This window comes from Conger conger, chromosome 5 (genome assembly GCF_963514075.1).
Source record: "Conger conger chromosome 5, fConCon1.1, whole genome shotgun sequence".
NCBI lineage: Eukaryota > Metazoa > Chordata > Actinopteri > Anguilliformes > Congridae > Conger > Conger conger.
Window position 1 is genome coordinate 22,696,432 of NC_083764.1, and position 24,765 is coordinate 22,721,196.

At 41.4% G+C, this 24,765-nt stretch overlaps 1 protein-coding gene across 1 annotated transcript; it reads right to left on the minus strand.

Annotated features, from left to right (window-relative positions):
- Positions 1-7,289: 7,289 nt before the first annotated feature.
- On the minus strand, positions 7,290-24,422 carry LOC133128828 (inverted formin-2-like). The gene is made up of 21 exons (XM_061242636.1): positions 24,038-24,422; positions 23,452-23,567; positions 22,076-22,235; positions 21,757-21,790; positions 20,531-20,544; positions 19,432-19,553; positions 18,315-18,447; positions 16,440-17,054; positions 16,163-16,310; positions 15,748-15,807; positions 15,537-15,639; positions 13,430-13,515; positions 13,110-13,210; positions 12,809-12,879; positions 12,495-12,623; positions 12,326-12,384; positions 12,104-12,224; positions 10,861-11,025; positions 9,153-9,240; positions 7,384-7,484; positions 7,290-7,322 (listed from the first exon to the last, which is right to left on the minus strand). Exons 1-21 carry the CDS (start codon positions 24,420-24,422, stop codon positions 7,290-7,292), a joined length of 2,844 nt encoding a protein of 947 aa, XP_061098620.1.
- Between the last annotated feature and the right edge of the window lie 343 nt (positions 24,423-24,765).

Consider the following 24,765-nt stretch of genomic DNA (forward strand, 5'->3'; position numbering starts at 1 on the left):
CCATAAATCAAGGGAGATGCCTACCCAAGCTCCCAACTGTGTTATAGCCTACCTAGGATCAGGACAGAAAAGTGATAATGAAAGACAAACAAGACATCCCACCGGGGGGTCTCAGTCACAGAACCCCAAGCTTATCTGTGAATTTGCAAAGCGCTCAACTAAGAGGAGTGATACCTCCAACAACCATGTGCACCACTTGACTTTTAGGAAAGACATCTAACAGTCAAGAGAGGAATTGCAGCAACAAACACGCTCAAACCACAACACTGTTTATCCCACCCCTTCTCTGTGAATGCATTGACGTTGAAACGTCATTGGCTGTGGCAATTAGAACCAATTTTCAACCAATGAGCTTGAATTATTGTACAGCTATACAATGTTTTGGTACAGACTGCTGGCCCGTCAACTGCATATTTTGAAACCCGAATTTAAGGACTATAAACACAGACAGAGGGTGAGTCAACATGTCAGTGAGCCTTTTTCAATGATAGGAAGGGGCCATGTGGGGACCATATGGTCTTGTAACAATGTTTTGACACAAAAATCTTACCTATTGTACCTTTAAATTCAATCTTGCTTGCAAGATTGTTCTCATGTGTAATGAGAAATATTCCATATCAGCCAGTGAGCTAGCTAGCAAGGTATTGTAAGCTAGCAAGGCATTCTTTTAAAAGCTTCACTTTAGGCTAAGAGTCAAGCGATGATATGCAAAATCGTATTTTGAGTTAATTATCATGTTTTACTTTACACCATTTCATTTTTCCAAATGATAATTTTATAATAATTTTCTTGCAGCCGGTAGCAATTGTCGTTTGGCGACGCTGCCCTAAAATGTCTCAAAAAGGCTGCGATTCTAACATGGCTCACCCAATATGGATGTAAATACCTACACAGGGCTGCAAAAATCCCTGTTTTAAATTTCTGTTACAATGAGTCTATGTGATCAAAAGCAAACCTTAACTCTAAATGGTATAGAGTTAAAGATGAGACCTTTTTGCATATTTTAAAGCAAGATAGCTTTTTATTTTCACTTTTACAATTAAAATTATTTAAAAAAGGAAAAGGGCCCTGTGCAAAGGGCCCTGTGCAAATTTTGGAAAACCTTTTGGTTATTCTTTGTTACTTTTTCAAATGATCATGTATAAGGCCCAGACCCAGGTGATTTACTCGGTAGGGCTTCAATGAATCAGGTGAATATAAATCCCAGGGCTGAACTTTTTATTCTGAAGTAACTCCATGCCTTCTGAATTATCCAACTGCTGTGGCTGTTCTGTCTGGTGTCAACAACCATGGGTTCCTCTAAACAGTCCAATGATGATGATTAATTTCCACCAAGAAGGAGGAAGCTACAAAAACTCAATGTTTCCAACTACCTATTTCCACTGTCAGAAGCATTATTAGAAAATGAAAGATAAATGGAAGTTGAAGTCAAGGCAAGGTCTGGAAGACCAAGAAAGATTTCAGACAGAATGACTCAAGACCTGTTGAGAAATGCTCCAAAGAACCCACACATCACTGCAAAAAAAAGTAGCAAACACAGGTCTAGCTGTTCACAGGATAACAATACAATCTACTTTAAACAACAAATACTTATATGGCAGAGTTGCCAGAAAGAATGACCTCAACACAAAATTAATCATCAGAAGGATGTAAAAGAAAACATTGAGAAGCCTGAAGCCTTTTGGAAGAATGTGCTTTGGACTGAAACCAAACTTTTTGACCACCAACAAAGAAGGTATGTTTGGAGAAAAAAGGGTGATGCCTTTGTAGAGAAGAACAGGTTGCCAATTGTGAAGCATGGAGGTGGATTCATTATGCTGTGGGGTTGTGTAACAGCTGGGGTCACAGGAAATATTGTGCTTTGACCACATATAAATTGTTTGATAACAAACAAAGAAAATAAAACATTTAATCAGAAAAAGCAGAAAAAGACGAGGTGACCCAAAACTTTTGAACGGTAGTGTACATACATAACATACATACATACAGTAAAATACATCTGTAATACTCTAACTTAAAACATGCAGGGCTACATATATTTATTTTTGAAAAGCAGTGAAATTAAGGTTTAAAGTGAAGTGAAGGTTTAGAATGTCTTTCTTGTCCTGGTCTTTTTTCTGGTGCTGCCTGGATGGAGGGAGGAGAGAGAGATGTGGAGGAAAGACAGGGTAACAGAGAGAGAGGGAGGAAGGATGGGGGAGAGGGGGAAGGATAGAAATATATTCTGATATTAAGGTCACTTTCTATGGCTTTGGGGACTGGGCACATATAATAATTCAACAGTGATGGACACACTCACCCCCCAAAGACACCCATACAATAAAATATGACAATACACATACCCATAATGCAACTCACCCATCTGAAGTGTCAAAAGCTAATATTGTTATTTTTGGGAGTGTGGTTGGGGCTGATTCCATTTCATATCAGTTCAGTTAATTCATTGTAAAAATCCCCAGAAAAGAATTGCAATTTCAATCTTCTGAAGTGACTTAATTGAAATGGAATTAACCCTAAACCTGGTTAGGAAGATGCAAGGGTTGATTAAGTGAGGGCAAATTAATGAGTAAATTAAACACACAAAGCAACAAACAAACAGGGAAACTGACGTGGGTTAGGTTGAAGATCAAATCAGTGAGTAGAACACCACTGAGGGGTCCCTCATGGAACCCCAAACCTACCTCACTGCAAAACACAACTCTTTTTACCACCCCTGCGTCCAGAATGGCACGAAAAACAAAAAACATCCGGTGAGCGGCAGTTCTGTTGGCAAAAAGGCCTTGTTAATGAGAGAGGCCAGAGGAGAATGGCCAGTCTTGTTTAAGCTGAATGGAAGGCGACAGTAACTCAAATAAGTCGATTGTAGACCAATAAGTCTAAAAATAAATATAATAAATACCTAATAAATTGGTCACTAAGTGTATGTAACTTGACCTTGAGTGTTGATTGAATGGCTAATGACGGCCAGCAACTGATGACTATGCACAATAGAAAAGTGGATGATTGTAAGATGGACAGTGAAATGTTACTGCTTGCACAATGAAAAGGTCTGTTTTCACACAGGCTATATAAGTAAATAATAATAATAATTTATTTCCTGGTATTTACACCTAGATTTGTTAAACAAACATTTGTTAAAAGAACATAGCACCTTTGGCATCAGATCACCCAATTTTAGGTGAGCTAAAGTATTGGAACTATTTCAGTAAAATGAAGTAAATAAAACTTCATATTTGGTAGCATATCCCTTGCTTGCAATAACTGCATTGAGCCTGCGACCCATTGACATGACCAAACTGTTGCACTTTTCTTTTGAGGTTTTCCAGGCTTTTACTGCAGTCTCTTTCAGTTGTTTATTTGGGTGGGGGTGGGGGTTCCCTTCAATCTCCTCTTCAGGGGGTGAAATGCATGAATCAATTGGGTTAAGGTCTGGTGTTTGACTTGGCCAGTCTAAAACCTTACACTTTTTCTCCCTAAAGAAGTCCTTTGATGTGTTGGCAGTGTGGTTTGGGTCATTGGCTTGCTGCATGATGAAGTTCCACCCAAATAGTTTGGACACATTTCCCCATAGGTTGGCAGAGAGAATGCTTTTGTCGACTTCTGAATTCATCCTGCAGCTACGATCATCGATAAACATTACTGTGCCCACTCCAGAAGCAGCCATGCAAGCCCAAGCCATGACACTTCCTCCACCATGCTTCACAGATGAGCTTTCAGATCATGAGCAGATCGCTTTTCCTCCACACTTTGGCCTTTCCATCACTTTAGTAGAGGTTAAGGTTGGTCTCATCAGCCCATAAAACTTTGTTCCAGAACTTTTGTGGCTGATCTCTGTACTTTGTAAATTGTAATCTTGCCTTCTGATTCTTACTACTGATGAGTGGTGTGCATCTTGTGGTATAGCCTCTATATTGCTGCTCTCTAAGTCTCTCTTGAACAGTTGATTGAGATACCGTTAAAATATTCTGTCACATGTTAGGCGAAGTAAAAAAGGAAAGAGAGACTGCCCCTCTTGCATTTTAGGGAAAGTGTTGGTAAGCACATACCCCCATTCTTTACTGGCTCGCAAGTACAAATAAAGACTTAAAACTGTTGTTGCTTTCCTTGGTCAACCTGCTCAATATCTGTTGCTCAGTACGGCAGCAGTTTCGTTCTGTTTCAGGACATACCAAGTTGTTGTACAAGCTATCCCCAATGCTTGTGCAATGGCTATGACTTCCCCCCTTTTCTAAGCTTCAAAATGGCTTGCTTTTCTCCCAAAGACAGCTCATGGTCTTCATTTCTGCATGATTTTATGTATTGCCACACTGCTGCCACACAATTGGCTAATTTGATAATTGCATGAATAAGTAGGTGTACAGGTGTTCATGTGTAAAGTGCTCAGGGAGTGTATATAAGGATTATTTATTGATGCATTTCTTTATTGTATTGTTGTTAATACCTTCTGGTGCATTTTCCCTGTGTAAGATACACTCCATGTAAGATACACTCCAAATATTATCCAGCAAAAAAAAAGATTTCAGGTTGGGAAGTGGGCCATATAGGAGTTGATTTTGCCTGCACAATGCTGGGACATTTACCTTCCCTCTGGTTATCCTAGGTAACTCATCCTCTTGGCCTATCCTGGGTGACTCATCCTTGACCACACCTTCAACCGTACTGATGTGGCCAGGGGGCTGGGTGACCCCCGTGTCTGAAGCTCTTGACACAGAAAGAGGGAACTCCATTTTAAATTAACTGGCCACTTTCTTCCCTGTGATGAAACATTGCTTAATTATCTGTTGTAGAGAAAGGGATGCAAACTCTACAGAAAATACACTGCAACAGGACTTAAAGTTCTCAGGTACGGTGCCGGATTTCCGGTGTTCGCCCGTTTTTTCTACAAAATAATAATCTCGCAAAAAATAAAATGAATGAAATAGAAAGAGAACACAACAACCACTCTCCGGGTAAGTCAAGATAATGCATAATTTTGCTATTTCCCCCTAAAATAATAGTCCGTGCAATATATCAATATGATAACATCCCTTCTTTTGTAACATACAACACAAGGTCTTAAAACGTAAATGTTATAACGCGATTCCACGTGTCTTTGTTGAAATGTGGAAGCGAAGTTCATTCAAACTCAGGAAGACACAAGCCTAATTGAGAGGTGAGCGAAAAATGAATGGAGATGGGCTTGGGTTGAAGAAAATGGTGGGAACAGAAACTCATACACGGCAGTAACAAAGTTGTCTGACAAGTTTAAAAAAGGGATGTTTTCCTTGAATACTGATGAGTCTACAAGCCTGAACATTGATAGAATTCTTAATGTCCTAGTTAGCTATTATGATGATGATCTTGGCAAAGTTATAACACAGCATCTAGCATATTTTTCCTGCTGTGGTTTATGTTGCAGATAATGTGACACAAACGCTAGAGGTAATTCACTGCAAGCCAAGACCGCATCAAGTGTAAAAATAAAAATGCAGTTGAGAAAGTGACTGTTCTTTTTCATACTCTGGAAGGATCTGCGGTTTTTGGAGTTTTCCTCATCTGTGGAGGAGGTCACATCTGGGCTGGCCGGTGAAGAGGCGGACTCTGCCAAATTCCCATCAGGCACATCACAAATGGCAGGTGTGGCTGGTGCCTCTTGGCCTATCCTGGGTGACTCATCCTTGACCACACCTTCAACCGTACTGATGTGGGCAGGGGGCTGGGTGAACCCTGTGTCTGAAACTCTTGCTTCTATTTCAGGCACAGTGCTTTGTCCTGTAGACACAGAAAGAGGGAACTCCATTTTAAGTTAACTGGCCACTTTCTTCCTTGTGATGAAACATTGCTTAATTACCTGTTGCAGAGAAAAGGATGCAAACTCTACAGAAAATACACTGCAACAGGACTTAAAGTTCTCAGGCACCGTGCCGGATTTCTGGTATTTGGCCATTTTTTCTACAAAATAATATTCTCACAAAAAATAAAATGAATAAAATAAAAGAGAAAACACAACAACCACTCCCCGGCCAAGTCAAAATAATACATAACTTTGCTATTTTCCCCCTAAAATACCATTTATTCTTCAATTACCAATGGTGGCAGTTTTTTCATGAGTATGCAGCTACTGTCAGTCCATTAGTCACCATGTCAGTCTTCCTGCTGTGCACAAAATTCTAAGTATCCACTGAAATGTGGAAGTGAAGTTCATTCAAACTCAGGAAGACACAAGCCTAATTGAGAGGTGAGTGAAAAATGAATGGAGATGGGCTTGGGTTGAAGAAAATGGTGGGGACAGAAACTCATACACGGCAGTAGAAAAGTTGTCTGACAAGTTGAAAAATTGAATGTTTTCCTTGAATACTGATGAGTCTACAAGCCTGAACATTGATAGAATTCTTAATTTCATAGTTGGCTATTATGATGATGATCTTGGCAAAGTTATAACACAGCATCTAGCATATTTTTGTGTTTCCCGCAGTGGTTTATAGCTAAAGTGGGCAGACTTAACAAAAAATGGCCCCGCCTTAACTAAAGATGGATTAAAAGTTTAAAATCGATTAAAAAGAAAAATACAAAATAAGAAATCCGATGTCTAACAGCGCCATTTGCCGGTTTAAAATAACATTGCGCAGTTTGTCATTGAATCATTATGAAATTGAAAAGTGACTAATCGTAACTACATAAAATACCAGCATAACTTGTCTAATATTTTCCTAATTTTGAACCTAATTGCTTTGTAAGCATTTATAAGTAGACTAGCGCTGATGTAGATTAGCCGTTATGTGGATTACCCCCCCACAGGTCACCACTTTAAGAGAATAAATTCAGATTATTCTGAACAATACATTTCAGGCACAGAATTTTGTCTTGCTTTAAGCCCTGCTGCAAGCCAGGCCAGCTTGAAGTGTGAAATAAGAAGTTGGGTGGTATTACCTTCTGTTCTGTAGTTTTCCTCATCTGTGGTGGAGGTTACGTCGATGTTTGGCCTGGTGGGTACAGCTGAGGCCTCCAGGTCTGCACTGGAGGACCCGTGCTTGACCACCCCTTCAACAGTATGAGCGTCTTCAGTGGGTTTGGTGAGCCCCGTGTCTGTTTCAGACACATTGCTTTGTCCTGTAGAAACAGAGAAGGAAAGCTTAATTTAAAATTACTGGCAGTTTCTTGATGCTCAATTACCCATTGCAGACAATGTGTCACTGCAAGCCAAGACTGCATCAAGTGTAAAAATAAGAATGCAGTCGAGAAATGACTGTTCTTTTTCATACTCTGGAAGGACTTGCTTTTTTTGGAGTTTTCCTCATCTGTGGAGGAGGTCACGTCTGGGCTGGCCGGCGAAGAGGCGGACTCTGCCAAATTTCCATCAGGCACATCACAGATTGCAGGTGTGGCTGGTGCCTCTTGGCCTACCTCGTCCTTGACCAAACCTTCAGCAGTACTTGTGTGCCCAGGGGGCTGGGTGACCCCAGTGTCTGAAGCTCTTGCTTCTATTTCAGCCACAGTGCTTTGTCCTGTAGACACAGAAAGAGACAGCTCAGTTTTAAACTAACCGACCACTTTCCTCCCTGTGAGGAGACACTGATTAACATCTGTTGCATCTCTAGGGCAAGCACACAAAGTCAAGAGAACATGAAGTGTGGTCAATGACCAGTGAGTGAAAACAAAACATCTAAACTCAACTCATGCTGCAGGTGACCGTTGACCATTGTCATTACTAGGGTTGTGTTTTGTAACATGTGGGTGGTAAAACAAGTTTGGGGGGACCTCTCTGCATTTTGAAAATCCACATACAAGAAATTAGGTAGTTTCCAGGGGACAAAATAGTTTCTCATTCTAAAAATGTGCTAACTCAGAGAAACATTCATAGAATGTCCATTGTTTACTTAGAATTTCTCTCGAGAAATCATAATTGTTTCACCATTGTACACTTCTATAAAAGTACTTGAACATTGAACAGCTATTATCTACATTTGGAATAGGATCTCTGAAATACGATGAGCCCAAGTACAACCGTCTCTGACCAGTATTTGTAATTTATTTGCAGAGAAAATGCATCCGTAGGAAAATTCAGCCCATTAAACAATCCCCGTCTAAGTTATTGAAGTGACGACTAAAAAGCATTTTAGCTAATGACATTATGTTTCCAATGCTGTATAATTTGTTAGGCTTGCATAAAACACAGCATTTTTTTTGCCAGCAAAATGAAAATGGAGCATTATCAATATGCAAGCGGATTTGGTAAAAACAGTACTTGAGATTTTATGCCAAAAAAATTTGACGTTTTACAACAAAAACATTTTTTGTGTGAGGCCTACGTCTAAATAGAGAATTTCCTTTAGAGGAGTTCCAAGGAATCCAAGGAATTAATATTTCTGAGGAAGACTGTTGACAACACAGCAGAGGGCATTTTCAGTGACGTTTAAAAAAGGCCAGCCTGCTTTTGAATAATAAATAGCATGTGAAATTATGGAACATGCTTTACTTGTTGATGGGGGTTGGGTATTTGACAAAAACTTCAATCAATGGACCTCAATGACATATATTAGTATACAAGATGGTATTATTGTGATTATTGTACTTATTTTGTATGATCTTGACCTCAACCTGTTGCTGTTGCTGAGGATGGCTGCATGGAGTTTGGGGCAGAGAGGTAGGGGAGGGTGTCAGGTGGAGGGAAGTGCAAACAGGATAAAAAGTGTTGTATAGGTTAGTAAGCAAAATTCAGTATTTTACACCTCATATACCTTTTATAAAGCACCTGAAATAATGTCCCAATGCTTTTGCATTTCACAGTGACACATTTCTTGTTTTATTTATATAGTCCTGCTCATTGGATCTGAAATAATTAATGAAACTATGACCATGCAGTTGAAGTACAGACTTTCTGCTTTCATTTGAGGGTAATTACATCCATATTGGGTCATCTGTGTATGAATTACAGCATGTTTTATACATGGTCACCCAATTTTAGTGCACAATAAGTAATTGGCTTTTTTATTGGACAACCGCTCAACTGTTTCTTGGCCAGAAGTATTATTATTATTATTATTGTTATTATTATTATTATTATTATTATTATTATTATTATTGTCATTAATAATAATAATAATTATTATTATTATTATTATAAAAGATAAATACGTAGTAGATAGGGGTACAAATAAACAGATGCCACTCACTGATCACTCCATCGTCCTCTGTGTGTCGCTTGGCTTCTTCTTCAGCCATGCACTTCCTTATGGCCTGTTCTCTGCGGCTCTTGTTCTCCTGAGGGCGGATGGAACTAGGATTCAGAGTGGAGGCCAGAGAGACCACAGTGCTATCCTAAGGTCTAAAAGCTTATTCCTTATATATCCTTTTTGCATCCAAAAGTGTACCTTTTTGATAAGAAATGTCCCCAATATATCAAGCGGGAAGACATTTATCTCTTATGCAACTTGTTTTTTAATGACCATATTCATCACTTCTGTTTTTCCCACTGTCATTTTCTCATACCTCAAAAGAAATTTCCCCAATACTTTATCTCATGTGCCCCTCCGGTTGGGAATTTCCACCATCTTAATATACGAGTGGAAAAACACTAGCTTTTTTGTATTTTTTTAAGGAACCTATTCATCACTGGTGTCTGTTTCAATTTCATAGTCTCTCCTTGACTTCCTCCACACCTTGATCTCATGCAAGCCAGAAGTTAGTGCCTGCCACCATCCAGCTAATAGCTGAGTGTAATTTATCATTTAACTCCTCCACTGTTAGTCCTTTGAATCTATCCGATAAATTATTTGTGCTATAATCAGGAAGGCCCTTGAAGCCTCTTAATCTTCTTTCGGTATTGACATCCCTTCCATTTTCCTTATCTTTGCTTTAGCCAGGCATCCCTTGTAGGGTTGGGGTATTCTCAGTCAGAACTTTAACCTTGCTCCTTAAAACCCTAAATCTAAGTCCCCCGACTTCAGACTCCTCTACTGACAAGTATGGCTGCTCATTATCTCTGAACCACATATTTTTCCTCTTACGGGCGTTCTTACTACCACCTCGATGGCATGTGCGAGGGGTTAACAATGCATTCCTTCCTAACCCATCCCCCGTCAATCTCTCATCAGGGGGGCATAGGGCCGGGTCCTCGACAACAGTACTGCAAGTATAGGAACATGGCACTGTACAGACTGTTTGCTCCATTTGACACACAACCGACAACAAAGCTGTGAAGAGTAGAGGAATCACTGCTGCACAAAGTGGAAGTGGAAGTGCCTTTGTCTCCTCCAGGCTTGACTACTGTAATGCACTCCTCATCGGGATTCCTAGTAACGGCCTCCAGAAACTACAGTATGTCCAAAACAGCGCTGCTAGGATCCTGATGAGGGTGCGCAAATATGATCACATCACCCCCATCCTCAAATCGCTTCACTGGCTCCCCATCTCACTTAGGATTGAGTTCAAGGTCTCCCTCCTCACCCACCAGTGCATACACGGAAATGCCCCCCGCTACCTCAAGGAACTCCTTACCCCTCAGACCTCCTCACGTAACCTCCGCTCTGCAACCACCAACCTCCTCAAACCCCCCAGGACCAAGCTCCGCACAATGGGGGATCGGGCATTCTGCTCGGCCGCTCCCAGTTTGTGGAATGCTCTCCCCGACCACCTAAGGGCACCACAGACTGTGGATACTTTTAAACGAGGTCTAAAAACCGACCTTTTTTCTAGAGCCTTCTGCTAGATTAAAAAAAAAAAAAATTCTCATGTTTTGTATTTCTTTTTTAGCACTTCTGCTTTTTCATCTGTAGCACTTTGAGATTTTAAAAAAATATATAAAGCGCAATACAAATAAAATGTATTATTATTATTATTATTATTATTATTATTATTAAGTGAATAAGGTTCCCCTCCCACCTTGAGGGCCTTGAGGAAGAGTCCACGAAATGTCTTGATGGTTCCAAAGAGCTCCTCTAATTTGAGCGTGGATGCATCCTCACACAGATACTGTGCCAGGTCAGTCTTCTTTTTCTCAATCTCCGCAAAGCGCTTATCCAGGTCCTTGCAGGCTTCCAGATTCCCCTGGAAGATGTGTCATTTAAACATATTGAGCAAACAATATTTTATGATATTAGAGTATGTCCCTTCAGTACAAGTGTTTTTTTTTTATGTGCACATGAAGGGCAGTGTGTCACCTCCCTGTCTCTCCAAACCTTCAGCTGAATATTCTTTAATACATTTAATAAAGTTCTTGTGACTCTTTGATAACGTCAGTTGTTGTACATGACCACAGATAAAACTACATGGATAATGACTAAGCATAGTCTGCACATTTTTCTCATTAATATCTCATATTCAGCCTTCTACTGTGGTGGCTCTTACCTCCTCCTCTTCCACCCCTCACGTCCATAGTGCATGCAGTTCCTCCTGCCCCCTCCACCCTTGCCTGGATTACTGTGGCCTACTTGTCTACATGTTATTCACTAAAAACATCAAAATTCCGCTGAAAAAAAACAGTCGTATTGCAGCATATAGCTAATTGCTCATTTTTACTATTACCCCTCACTTTATACTTGTGATTTTTCCCTTCAGTGGCCAAGAGCAGAACAGCACCAACAGCAGTATGAAACAAGGCAGTATTAAGTAAAGGCTGGCTTTACTTAAGAGAGACGGCTAGCATTTTACATATCAGTAACCATTTCTTGCTTCTAATGCATTGCTTTCATAACAGTTTGGATATTGAGCTAACATGTAAATACAATATTCAACACATGTAGAAGAAATCCTACATTTCTATGTCAGAAATGGGAGTAGCAAACATGGCAACAGTGTTTGAAATCTAGGAAGTTTATTTCCTGTAAAGGGCAGATTTTGCCCAATTCTTTACAAATCCACTTCTCTGGGAGAGGGCTATAATTAGCCCCTGATTTGCACTGATTTCATTCACTAATCACATTAGGAGTGGTCATTTGGTTAAATTTGGTCATATAAATTCTGATGGTATAATCTGAAATGCTTAGTCTCAGTGTATAGAATTCTAATACAGTATGCGCCCAAGTCCTGAAACACTTTTTTGGCTCTGGTTCAAGGTTTTCCAGTTGGCATACAAGGCCCTGCTTAGGAAAACACAGCGAATGAAGGAGTACATTTATGCTCACACCTGAATAGCAGTCAAATACTGCTGTTTGGCGTCCTTCACAGATGAAGACACCTTATTTTCTGTGTTCTTCAGGCGTAGACTGAGGGAGCTGGCCTCTGATTGGATGAAGGCTAGGTCTACTCTGTTGGGGAAAAAAAAGATTCATCGATCATTGAAAAACCACATCAAGATTAAGTTCTCTTGAGTAAAGATCAAGTGTCATTTCAACGTTTGGCTTTTTACCCCGCTGCCTTTTCACAAATCTCAATGTCATCAGGGAGGTTCAGCAGGTCGACATGGTTCTGCCAATCAGAGATGCCATAAGTCAGAAAATATGCGAACAGATCTCAGTGGAAACCCATTACCACATAATTGCCTCAACCCCATGAGCGCAGTTCTCTACCCATCATACCACAGGACACCGAATATCTACCTCCAGGATGTGATGTAGGAGTGTACCACAGGATTTGTTGGTCTTGGTTTCAGTTAGCTTTAGCAGGGTACTGATTCTGAACCCCTCAGCATTTCCTCTGTGGCTTCCCTGGAAGAGACAGTCATATAGACCAAGGAATATTTCTTGTAGAAAAGACTTATTATTTTATTTCTCAAAGCAATATTATTGGTGGTAGAGCAATAACAGGAGCAGGAGCACTGGCAACAGCAGTACTAGACATGCATTGGCAGTATTAGCAGTAGCCAAGACTGGAATGATACAAGGGCCCTTACGTAATTGAGAAAGTTTCCAACATCAAGTATCAGCTTACAGAAACTGGACAGCCGAGTGCTCTGTCTCACACCTAAAGAGATACACATAAAATCAAGAGTGGAATATCTGCAACTTTTAATCATGCATATGAGCGCAGTAGAGACATGGCCAGTCAATGAAATAACCAGAGTATGGTATGTGGGATGGAAGAGCCCTGACTGAGACATGCTGGCAGGGGAATCAAGCAGGTTGAACGATAGCCAAGAAGCTCAGGCACTGTCGCCACTAGATGGCAGGCATGCGGGGATGGGCGGGACTTACTGTCGCATGCCTGGGCCACCATGTCCACTTTGGGCCTCAGCATTTCTAGCACACAGGCAGTCTCCTCAGACAGCAGCATGCACTCTATCCTCAGAGAGTAACTAAGTGAAATGACACAGAGATGCAACTGTCCAACCTTTCAACTTTCATCTCAAATTCACAATGAATGCTGACACATGAAAAATTGGTACACTTAATAAACTTTGATCTTCAACCTGGTGTTTGCAACATTAAACATTAAGCAAGCCTAAAATGCATGCTGTTTGTAAATTATATCGTCCTTCATACTCCTGAGAGAGATGTACGGGCAGTTCCTGTACCATGGTACAGCGTCGAGAAGAAGATAGACCTGGTCAGCATTAGCCAGTTTTTCTCGCTCCCCCTGGAATAACAACAGGTTGTCAATCTGAGGAACAACAGGAGAAACAACTTTCAGTTCACTGCACATACACACATTCTCTTATGGTTCACTTAACCAGGTACTTGCATACTGACACAAAGCTAGTTAATAACAATGCCTGAATAATTAATAAGGTTAATTAACAGCAGTCCCTGATCCCAGGTAAAGTTGCGTTCAAATAAATAGCAGTGCGTTAAAAAAAATTTTTTTTTAATAGCTTTTAGTTCAATATTTCAAATGTAGTGGAAACATTACACATTCAAATCCAAATCAAAGCATTAGCTAATTTAATCAAGTCTGCATTATTCTTTTACAGCAAGCAAAGAAAAGGAATATTACTCTGTTCAAAAATCTGTTCAGAATTTTTCAAACTCTCTTCAAACTATAATCTGAAGACATTTTTCAAGATTTAACTTCACTTTAAATTACTGAACTAATATTGAGTTGCATAACCATTATTTTTGATAACTGCTGCGCATCTGTGTTGCATCGAGTCAACCAACTTCTGGCACCTAGAAACAGGTATTTCAGCCTAGGATGAACAAACTACATTCCACAGTTCCTGTTTTTTTTTCAGTTTTGGGTTTTGCTCCAGAAACTGCATTTTTTATGCCACCCCACAATATTTCAATGGGGTACAGGTCGGGGATTGAGCTGGCCACTCCATTACCTCAATCCTTTTTGTCTGGAACCAAGATGTTGCTTGCTTACTCATGTGTTTGGGGTCGTTGTCTTGTTGAAACACCCATTTCAGGGGCATTTCCTCTTCAGCATACGGCAACATAATCTCTTCAAGTATTTTGATGTATTCAAACTGATCCATAATCCCTGTTATATGAACCCAGCACCGTAGTATGACAAACATCCCCATACCAGGATTTTTGCGCCACCATGCTTCACTGTCTTCACAATCTGAAGTACTGTCGATGACCACTGGACCCAAAAAGAACAATTTTACTCTCACCACAGAGTATTACGCCATTTCTCTTTTGGCAAATCAATGTGTTCCTTGGCAATTTGTTACCGATTCTGCACATGCCCTTTTTTCAACAATGGTGCTTTACGGGAGCTTCCTGCTGATAGCTTTGCTTCAGTCAAACTTCTTCTGACTGTAACAGCACGTATAGGTAATTGTAGATCATATTTTATCTTTCTGGTGATGAATGGCTGCCATTCTGACTATTCTTCCATCTGTTTTAACAGTAGTTGCTCGTTTTCTTCTGCTTGTTTCGGATTTTTGTTGCCATTTTAAAGCATATGAGATCATTTCAGCTGAGCATCCTATAATTTGCTGCCCTGCTTCATACGTTTTCCCCTCTCCAATCCACTTTTTAATCAAATTACATTGTTCCTCTGAATGGCCCATTTTACTTAGCAATTCAGAAAGAAATATATTTTATAACAATGTGTGAAACATTTGCTTCCCTTCTTTCCTTAATAAAGGAAATTTCACAAAATTTCCCCAAATTCACAGAAGAGATTTGCAAGGATTTTCACTCGCAGATTGCTTTATCTCTATTGCGTCTCTACCCAACACAGTAGTCAAGTGAAATTTCGCACTACTTCTTTACAAATTCCCATGAATGCACTGACTGAGAATGCACACATGCTTGTGTATAGAAATGGGTAGATGACCACTCTGTAAATATCGGCATCATAAAAGTCATAGCCTATGTGATGCCACTTACAGAGTATGTGATTAGATGCTGTGGATAAATAAACTAGGAGCACACACAACAGTTACATTTGAAGCCACTGTAATTTGGGTCACCGCTTCATCACAGGGGATGTTACTAATGGATGGCGTCTAGGTAACTGAGTTAGGTTTAATTTGGATATAACAAATAACAAAACGCCTAATGTTACTATAAAGTGTAGGCTATGATATTAGTTGTACCAGGTGATAGTATGTGCAATTTCTTTCGTATTTATGGTACCAAGCCTGCATGTGCATTCACAGAGTAATGTTATCACACTGAATCATTAATCTATAAATGTCAGATATTGAATCCTTGTAGAATCCTCACCTCGTGTTTCTGTGGTAGAAGCTTCTGAAGCTGTTTCAGCACCTCCACATCAAATTTGGAGCGGTTCCCAGCCTCCACCATGGCCACAAATTCCTCATTCGAACTGGAGGTGGAGAAATTGCAAAAAGTTCAAGTTATCAAGGTCACAAAAAAAAAAAACGTTCCTGAAACTTCTGCAGGCTATATTTATCAACAGAACAATGTAACTTACCATTTGAACTGCTTCAGGAATATGTTTAAGTTCATGTTTTTCTTGGCATCAACGAAAACACATCTATTTATTGTATTGATTCTCATTCTCATTTTCACCAAATTACTGTTTGCCCAATCATATTTGTAACTCCACCTCATCTCTACAATAGCCTCCATCAAATTGAGACAATCCAGTTGCCTGTTCTTTTCAGTTTTGCAGTCATTGCAGGACAACTGCATATAGCGGGTGCCCAATCAACCAGAGGACACAGGGGAGACTGAATGAAACCCTATCTTCCTGACACAACAGGCACCCTGTCATCACTGGCATGGCCAAGAGAGTGTGTCAGTGGAACAAGGAATAGAATTTAGCCGGTAAGATGCATGATGGCCTTCTGGGCCTAGAGAATGGGGTGGGTTTGGGACATCTAATCACCTCTTTGGGTTCCTTCTTGGCTGGAGCAGTCGTTGTGGTCTTGTTCTTGAGATCCGCCTGGGGCAGACAGAAGAGCTGTTCGATACTGGAGTAGTCCCGCTCCATGGGGCTGTCTGTCTGCACCGATGTCCACATCGACTGGCTGTCTTTTAAAAAACGACAGCGAAATAGGGAATGATGACACCCCTGATGGACATAACATGGACACTTCAAAAAGTAGAATGCCCAAGTTTTGGTCATGTGAAATAATGCAAGAAATACAATGGGCTATTTACTGGCCACAGCTCTGGATGGGAGTTTCTGCCAGTTGAGCTTCTTCATTCGATGTGTGAGGCAGTTGTCTGCTTTGGGGGCAGGGTCATAGGAGCACCCCAGTGATTGACTGGTCTTCGCCATTATTATGCCAATGCCTGGTGGAGGAGGGGGTGGTGGAGGCATGCCAGGGAGAGGCGGTGGTGGCAGGGGTCCTCCGCCCACTCCTCCTGTCATGGGGGGTGGGGGAGGAGGTGGTGGGACACCAAAGGGCCTGGCCATAGGAGGAGGGAGTGGTGGCTCCAATCCAGGCAAGGGTGGAGGGGGCGGGGGAACAGCATGCACTGTGGATGGCAAGGGTGGGACTGGTGGGGGTAGGGGTGGTCCTCCCATTATGGTTGATTGAAGAGGAAGAGGAGGGGGAGGAGGAGGAGGTACTGAGATAGGAGCTTCCACAGTGGAAGGCTGGCATGGCTGAGAAGCAGAGCTTGGGATTCCCCCAGGCTCACTGTCCGTTGGGACCGTTCGTGCGGCTCTATTCGTCCTCTTCAGCCCAGGATCTGAAGAGTGCTGGCTGCTGGACCGCGCCTTGGAAGAAACCAGCCGCTCTATGACACTCTCAACACTTTCCACTGCAGCTGTGCCACACAGAACACAAAAACATCACCACTGCAACTACTGTAGGTAAGCACTTATTCCAACTTCACAGCATGGGCTCTACTGAGCAGCATAAGCTTTACAACTTTCACATGGACAAAGCTGTTTCAGTTCTTTTTTCAAAGCATATACACTCAGTGAGCACTTTATTAGGTAGACCTGTACACCAGCTTGTTAATGCATATTTAATCAGCCAATCATGTGGCAGCAACTAAATGCATACACGCATTTTTATTTTATTTATCCTTTATTTATGCAGGGGGACCCCCGGAGCGAAATCTCGTTCTCAGGGGGGCCCTGCGTCTATACAATGACAAAACAGAAAATAGACAATTAAAGTAAATTCACACAGAGAACTAAGAAATGCAGAAATAATTGACAAATAAAGTATAGAATATGCACTCACAGAGCACTTTATTAGGAACATTTTTACTTTATTACACCCACTTATTCATGCAATTATCTAATCAGCCAATTGTGTGGCAGCAATACAATTCATGTAGATGCGGGTCAGGAGCTTCAGTTAATGTTCACATCAACCATCAGAATGGGGGAGAAAATGTGATCTTAGTGACTTTGACCGTGGAATGATTGGCAGACAGGGTGGTTTGAGTCAAGTTATCCCTGCAGACATTTAGTCCCCAAATGTGGAATGCCCAAATTTGGCTGTAACCCCAATCAAAATTATGTTCTCCTTCAGATCAGGATAGTGCAGAGAAGCCCACCTGTCCTTGGATTTTGCAGTTATTTTTACTCGTCTATGCAGCCAAGCTGCACAGCCATTTCACTGGGGAAATGCATTACTGCAAAGGCAGGCAGACAACATGCATCTAATCATATCTCATCAACCACTTCCACAAAGAGGAAGTACCCTGAAACCTGAAAACAGAAAACATCCCTCCTAAGGTGATCCTGTGGACTCACTCTTATTTTTCTCTTTCTTCTTCCTTTCCTTGCTACCCATTGGTGGAGTTAAGGAAAGGAAGTGAGAAAAGGATGTGAGGACAAGGAAATCGAGAAAATGTGAATTAGACAAATGGAATGTCCTCGCTCCTTCCAAAGTCAGTTTGAAGCCACTTCAACTACAGACAAGACAATGTATGGCAAATGGAGAGAGGTGGATCAACAGGTTGATCATTTATACATCACACATTCAGAAAAAAAAAACACTTCTGCAAAGTTCCCTTGCTCAAGAAACCTTCTGCCACCCCCCACCTCCATGCAACAGTTCCAATGCTCACCTACTTGGGCCAGCAGTGTGGCCCGGTTGGTGAGGACCTCTAGCGCCTGCCACATCTCAGCCTGGTCTGGACCCAGCAGCATTAGGGCCTGCAGGATGGACAGCAGCTGGAGAGAGGAAGGAGAGCTACTGACCTACAGAAGAGAGGAAAGGGAGAGAGACAGCAGGAGGAGGGAGGGGAGAAGAGCAAAGGGTATCAAGGGAGACAAACAAGCAGGAGGTAAGATAGAGGGGCAGGAGACAGTGAGGGTGAAGTAGAGGGAAAGAGGGAGAGCAAGGTATGCAGAGGGTTGGATAGAGATGTGGGGAAGGGGAGAGGGATGGAGGGAGGGAGAAAAGAAAGGAACAGGGAGATGAACACATTAGCCAAGGTCAAGGTGAACACGTTAAAAGCAATGTGGTTTGGACCTGGACAACTAGGAGACTGCATCAGACTGAAACAAGACCATGCAATCTCCCATAATCAACCAAACATGGATGCACACTAAAATGCTTCATAATGAAAAAAGACTCAGGGCACTCCACAGAGGTTATTGAAAAAACCACATTGTAACTACCAAATTTTAAATTATAAAGCATTTGAGTAGACCGTCCTAAAAGACTGCCTTCTTTAGTCACTGAACTCCTACTTTTTGCCACCCTGGAAGTGCTCATTTTTTCTTCTTATTTTCCACGATAAATATGCTTATAAATCACAAATACAAATGACACAAGCGTGGTGAGCCTAAGTCAATAGAAAAACAGCAATGCCTCCATCAGAAGGCATTGCCACACCACAGAGCCTGAAGTAGAATGCAGGCAAACCCTGGTCTTCAAAGTTATCATGTCTGCTGGTATGCTGTACAGATAGGGATGTGATCTGCGCTCATTAACCCATTGCTCAAATACCATATGTCTGCTCACAAGCTCCCAGTTATCATCAATGAGAGATAAACCTATCCTCCAATTGTGGCTCTCTGTGTACTTATGTGACCAATCAGAAGAGCATATGCCATTCAGCTGCAGTGCTCCTTGGGTGAAGTGCAGGTGGCACAGTAGTGACTCGAGGAACAGTCCATTCCAACCAGATGATTAAAAAAAGTGTTTGCAATAGTGTCTTATCAGATTTTGTTGCTCACTTTTGTGAAGAGGGCAGAGAACACCTCCTGGTGGCTGCTCATGTCAATGCCCCCATAGGCCCTCTGGAGCTCTTCCTCATCCTCAGTCATTTTCTCCTCCTCACATTGGATGACCAGAATTTGAATCATAGGTACATTTTAACATTGAGAGACAGAATATCACAAAATAATCCACAATAACAACATCATATGAATGCAATAATTCTGGCTCCCACAGATCCCATTTTCTTCCAGAAAATGGAAGAAACACAAAGTCACCGCCAATCTTCCTCGGTCTGGGGCTCCACGCAAGATCTCGCCTCCTGGGATATCAATGATCATGAGAAAGGTCAGGGATCAGCCCAGTACTACACAGGAGGAGCTTGTTAATGACCTGAAGGCAGTTGGGACCACAGTCACGAAGAGAACCATCAGTAACACGCTACACCGTGAAGGATTAAAATCCTGCTGGCGCGCAAGGTTCCTCTGCTGAAGAAGGCACATGTACAGGCCCGTCTGAAGTTTGCCTGGATGATCCAGAGGAGGCTTGGGAGAAGGTGATGTGGTCAGATGAGACCAAAATAGAGCTATTTGGCATCAACCCGTGTTTGGAGGAAGAGAAATGCTGAGTACAACCCCAAGAACACCATCCCCACTGTGAAGCATGGAGGTGGAAACCTTATGCTTTGGGGGTGTTTCTCAGCTAAGGGGACAGGACGACTTCACCGTATCAAGGGGAGGATGAATGGGGCCATATACCAGGAATGTTTGGGCGACAACCTCCTTCCCTCAGTGAGAGCACTGAAAATGGGTCGTGGATGGGTCTTCCAACAGGACAATGAGCCAAAACATACGGCCAAGGCAACAAAGGAGTGGCTCAAAAAGACGCATATTAAGGTGGCCAAGCCAGTCTCCAGACCTAAATCCCATCAAATCTGTGGAGGGAGCTGAAGCTTCGAGTTGCCAAGCGACAGCCTCGGAACCACAAGGATTTGGAGAGGATCTGCAAAGAGGAGTGGACCAAAATCCAAAAGTGCCCAACCACCCCACTAGCTGTGCCAATATCCACGATACACCATGGGTTCTCGTTCCATAACGCTTAATTATACAACGGATAGGTCCGGTTCATTGTCTCTATTGGTCAGTTTGCATTCCAGCTGGGCCTATATCTATGATATATGCTCGGCTAAATGGAATGTTCACGCATGTTTCAATATTACTCTGCTTTGTAACCACAATTAACGTAATGTTATCATCATCTCACAGCTAGTAGCCTCCCAAAGTAAAACAAAAATCACTGTCTTTGGCTAAGCGGGGCGGGCAGATCTCGGGGAGAGAGCCTAACGAACAAATCTTTAATGGAAAATTAAATCCGTTTGTTTATTTGAAAGATTAGTTCGAAAAGATTTGTTCGTTCGCGAACTGCCCACGAGTGTAATGACATGATGCGAAAAGGCAGCTCTTGATTGCATTTCCAAATGCAGGCAACAAGTAGCCAACAAATCTAGCAGACAGAGCTGGGTCATATCAGAGCTGGGTCATTTGACCACAGTGACTTAAGCACAAACGCACCAGTCGTCTCCTTTCAGAGGTCACAGTCAATATTCCGTCTAACAGGTCGCAGAAGTAAACTAACATTTAATCAGTTTTTACCTAAACGAGTAGGCTACACGTCACCAGACATCAGTGTCTTTATTTTATTGACCTGGTTAAATTATCAGCGTAAGTAATTTTTTATTAGTCATTTGAACCAACATTCTTGAGGCCGAATAATAAAAACATGTATTTATTGTTGCTAGAGAAGAAAGGCATCTACACACCAACTTATTTAACTTGTTTTTATTTATATGCCAAGTGTATTTAATGTCTGCAATGCAATTTAAGCAGCATACTGTCAGAATAAATTATATTAATTTATGCATTTTGTCTGGGTCTGGGATTACCTGGATAGCCTGAAGCAAGCAAAACAGCCTAAATCTGAAGAAGAACTGTGGCAAGTCCTCCAATATGTTTGGGGAGACCTACCAGCTGATTTTCTTATAAAACTACAGGACAGTGTACCTAAGAGAACTAATGCAGTTTTAAAGGTGATCGATATTTAAAACTGTTGATTGAAATGTTTTTTAAAGCATCTTTGCTTTTACAGATTTTTTACATGTGCCTTTTGAACAGTAGGCCAACTACATATTTTAAAAGATTTTCTTTATTCAGTCAGTGTAATGAATACTGAGGAAGTAAACAGAGCCAACTAACCACATTGTAAAATATAGTTTAGCCTGCACAACAAAACCAAATCAAGTGACTCCTAAAAGGAACCAATACGTTTGTGCAAAACCCAGTATTTACCTTAATTTTGGAAGTATATCCAGTAACTGTAGCCCTGCACGACAAAATCTGAAAGAGTCTCATTTGAATTTATCTTGGCACAAACATTTGCAATTTTACCACAACATAAATACATCCAATGCTTAAGAAGGGCCACATGTAAGAATATACGACGGTGTGGACATTGCAGATAAGAGATTGAAAATGGAGACACAAAGGTTCTGTAAATATTGAGTTAACGAGGATATGACCTCAACATACATTTCTTATTAATACCAAAATAACAGATTTTTTTATATTAAAATGACCATCTGGAATGCAGAGGGGGTAGTTGTCATACCAATGAACTCCTTGCGCAGTCTGTCCCTCTTCCGGAGGTCCTCAGTGCCAAAGATGAGGGCATTGACAACACTAAGGAGGGTGAACATGTAGGACACATTGTCTGTGGCCTGAAGCTTGTTCATGATGACGCTGAAACGGTACTGCTGGGTCTTTACACTCTGTAAAGACAGTCACATGCATGCAATCACACACACACTCACAGCTGTTACAGAACTTTTTCAAATCTCAGCTTAGGTACGCAGGGATGATCATGTAAATGAGAAAGGAAGGTATATTCTTTGCGTCTGTCCCTTTATTTTGCAAGTTCCTTTGGACAGAGCATGAAGTAACAAAGCCCACATAAGTACTTTATCATGTCGATATCGTTACATACTTCGGACTGCAAACATTCATTATAGATTTGTTTCTGATATTACATCTGCTACACACTAGAGGGCACTGTAAGAACAAAGCCCACAGTGGAAATAAATTCAAACCATTCCACATGCTTTCAGTTATTTTGCCATGTTATACCATTAATATCTAGTCAGCATGTACAGTGCCCTCCATAATGTACAAATACCCATCATTTATTTATTTGCCTCTGCACTCCACAATTTGAGAATTGTAATTTAAAAAATCACATGTGGTTAAAGTTCACACTTATTTTAATAAAGGGCATTTTTATGCATTTTGGTTTCACCATGTAGAAAGTACAGCAGTGTTTATCCATAGTTCCCCCATTTCAGAGCATCAAATGTACCCAGCAATGTTATGTAAATGCAAGTACTCACTTTAAGTACAACTTCATTATTCAAAGAAAAACATCTCTTGTCAAGAAAAGCAGAAATAGAATCAGGAAAACCTTTATTTATACTTTCCTTGTGAACTTAACTATAGGAGTGTTCATATGACCACTTCAGGGCACCATAACGTTTGGGACACATCAATGTTATGTACATGAAAGTAGTCATGGTTAGTATTTTGTTGCATATTCTTGCATGCCATGACTTCCTAATATCTGTGACCTATCAGCATGAAAATAATATATCCAGACTCTGATGATGCTGATAGGTCACAGACATTAGGAAGTCATGGCATGCAAGGATATACAACAAAATACTAACCATGACTACTTTCATGTACATAACATTGATGTGTCCCAAACGTTATGGTGCCCTGAAGTGGTCATATGAACACTCCTATGGTTAAGTTCACAAGGAAAGCATAAATAAAGGTTTTCCTGATTCTATTTCTGCTTTTCTTGACAAGAGATGTTTTTCTTTGAATAATGAAGTTGTGACAAAAATGGATTTCATGAATTTACTTGTTTGTTTTTTCTAAACGTTTATTTTTTTATTTTGGAGCTGCTACTCCCAGCTCTTTGACACCTACCTTGTAGTGCTCCAGGGCATCCGAGGCAAGGCTATGACCGTCTGCAGAGACCATGCAGAGGGCAGCCAGGAGGTCAAACACTTGCTTCTTGACCACGGTGTTAGAAGTGTCCAGAGCTGGGGATCAGTGTCATTATTTTCCTTACATTTCTCTCTACATCATAATCAAATATATTCTAACAGTTTTCATTTGTATATTTTAACATACTGTACATTCAGATGAACAGACTTGTAGAGCTACCAGTGTCTTCTTTTTTTAACCCGTCACCACCTCTCAACTTTGGAGGTCAACTTTGTTAATTCAGTGATATGTTTGTGCATGAATCTTCTACCCAAACAAAAACAAAAAATACACACATACATTTCTCTCTGTCCTTCTCCTCCTCCCTCCCCAAACCTTCACCAACCACCCCTGGGGGGACAACTCCACTCTATAGTCATTAATTGGCTTCTTTATTCTTTATCATACCCTACTGATCATTACAATCATCTAATACCTAATACCTTATACAGTACATTATTTGTAATTGGCTGTTAATTTGGCTAAAGCCCCACCCGACTGGGCATATACCACACTTCCTGCTAACCTTGAGACAGCTTGCGGACATATCCGCCCTTGTTGTCCACAATGAAGTGGATGCCGGCGGAGGAGTTCATGACCGCACGTATGCAGCCAACACAGGTCAACTGCAGGGCGGTGTCAGAGACATGAGTGCAGCCCCTCCTAGACAACCGGTCCAGGGCCTCCAAGAGCAGGCCCAGGCCGCCTAGCTCCAGGAACTGGGCCATCCAGGCGCTGTCGCTGCCCTCCAGCCGTCGCTTCAGGCCGGAGTAGTTTTCCACAGTGGGGACCTGCAGCAGTCGGATGCACAGCTCCGGGTCGGCATTCTCCAGGTTGCTGTCTGCCTGGGCCTCCTCCAGGAGGGTGGTGACATGGTCCTTCAGGACCCTCCACTTCTGCATGGCTGTCATCTTAGGACCACACTGCAGATGAGAAAAGAGTTAACCAAGGAGTACCCTAATCCATTGCCATTTATTTGTTCACCTGTCTGAATTTTTTGCCCTTTGTAGGTCAAATCTACTATTGTTGCAGTTAAATTTGTATTCGTATTATATTTGCATTTATATTTCTTGTACAGCACTATAGTTCTAATTCCTTAATTTGCCTATTTGTACTGGAAATGATGCACATGGTTGTGTAAAACTCCACAGCTAACCCAATGACGGAATTTAGCGGGGGCCGAAGGGGGTTTTGCGTGCTTGTCCTTCTGGCGTTGCTGGGAGAACATTAGTTGGGTTAATTATTATCCTCCGT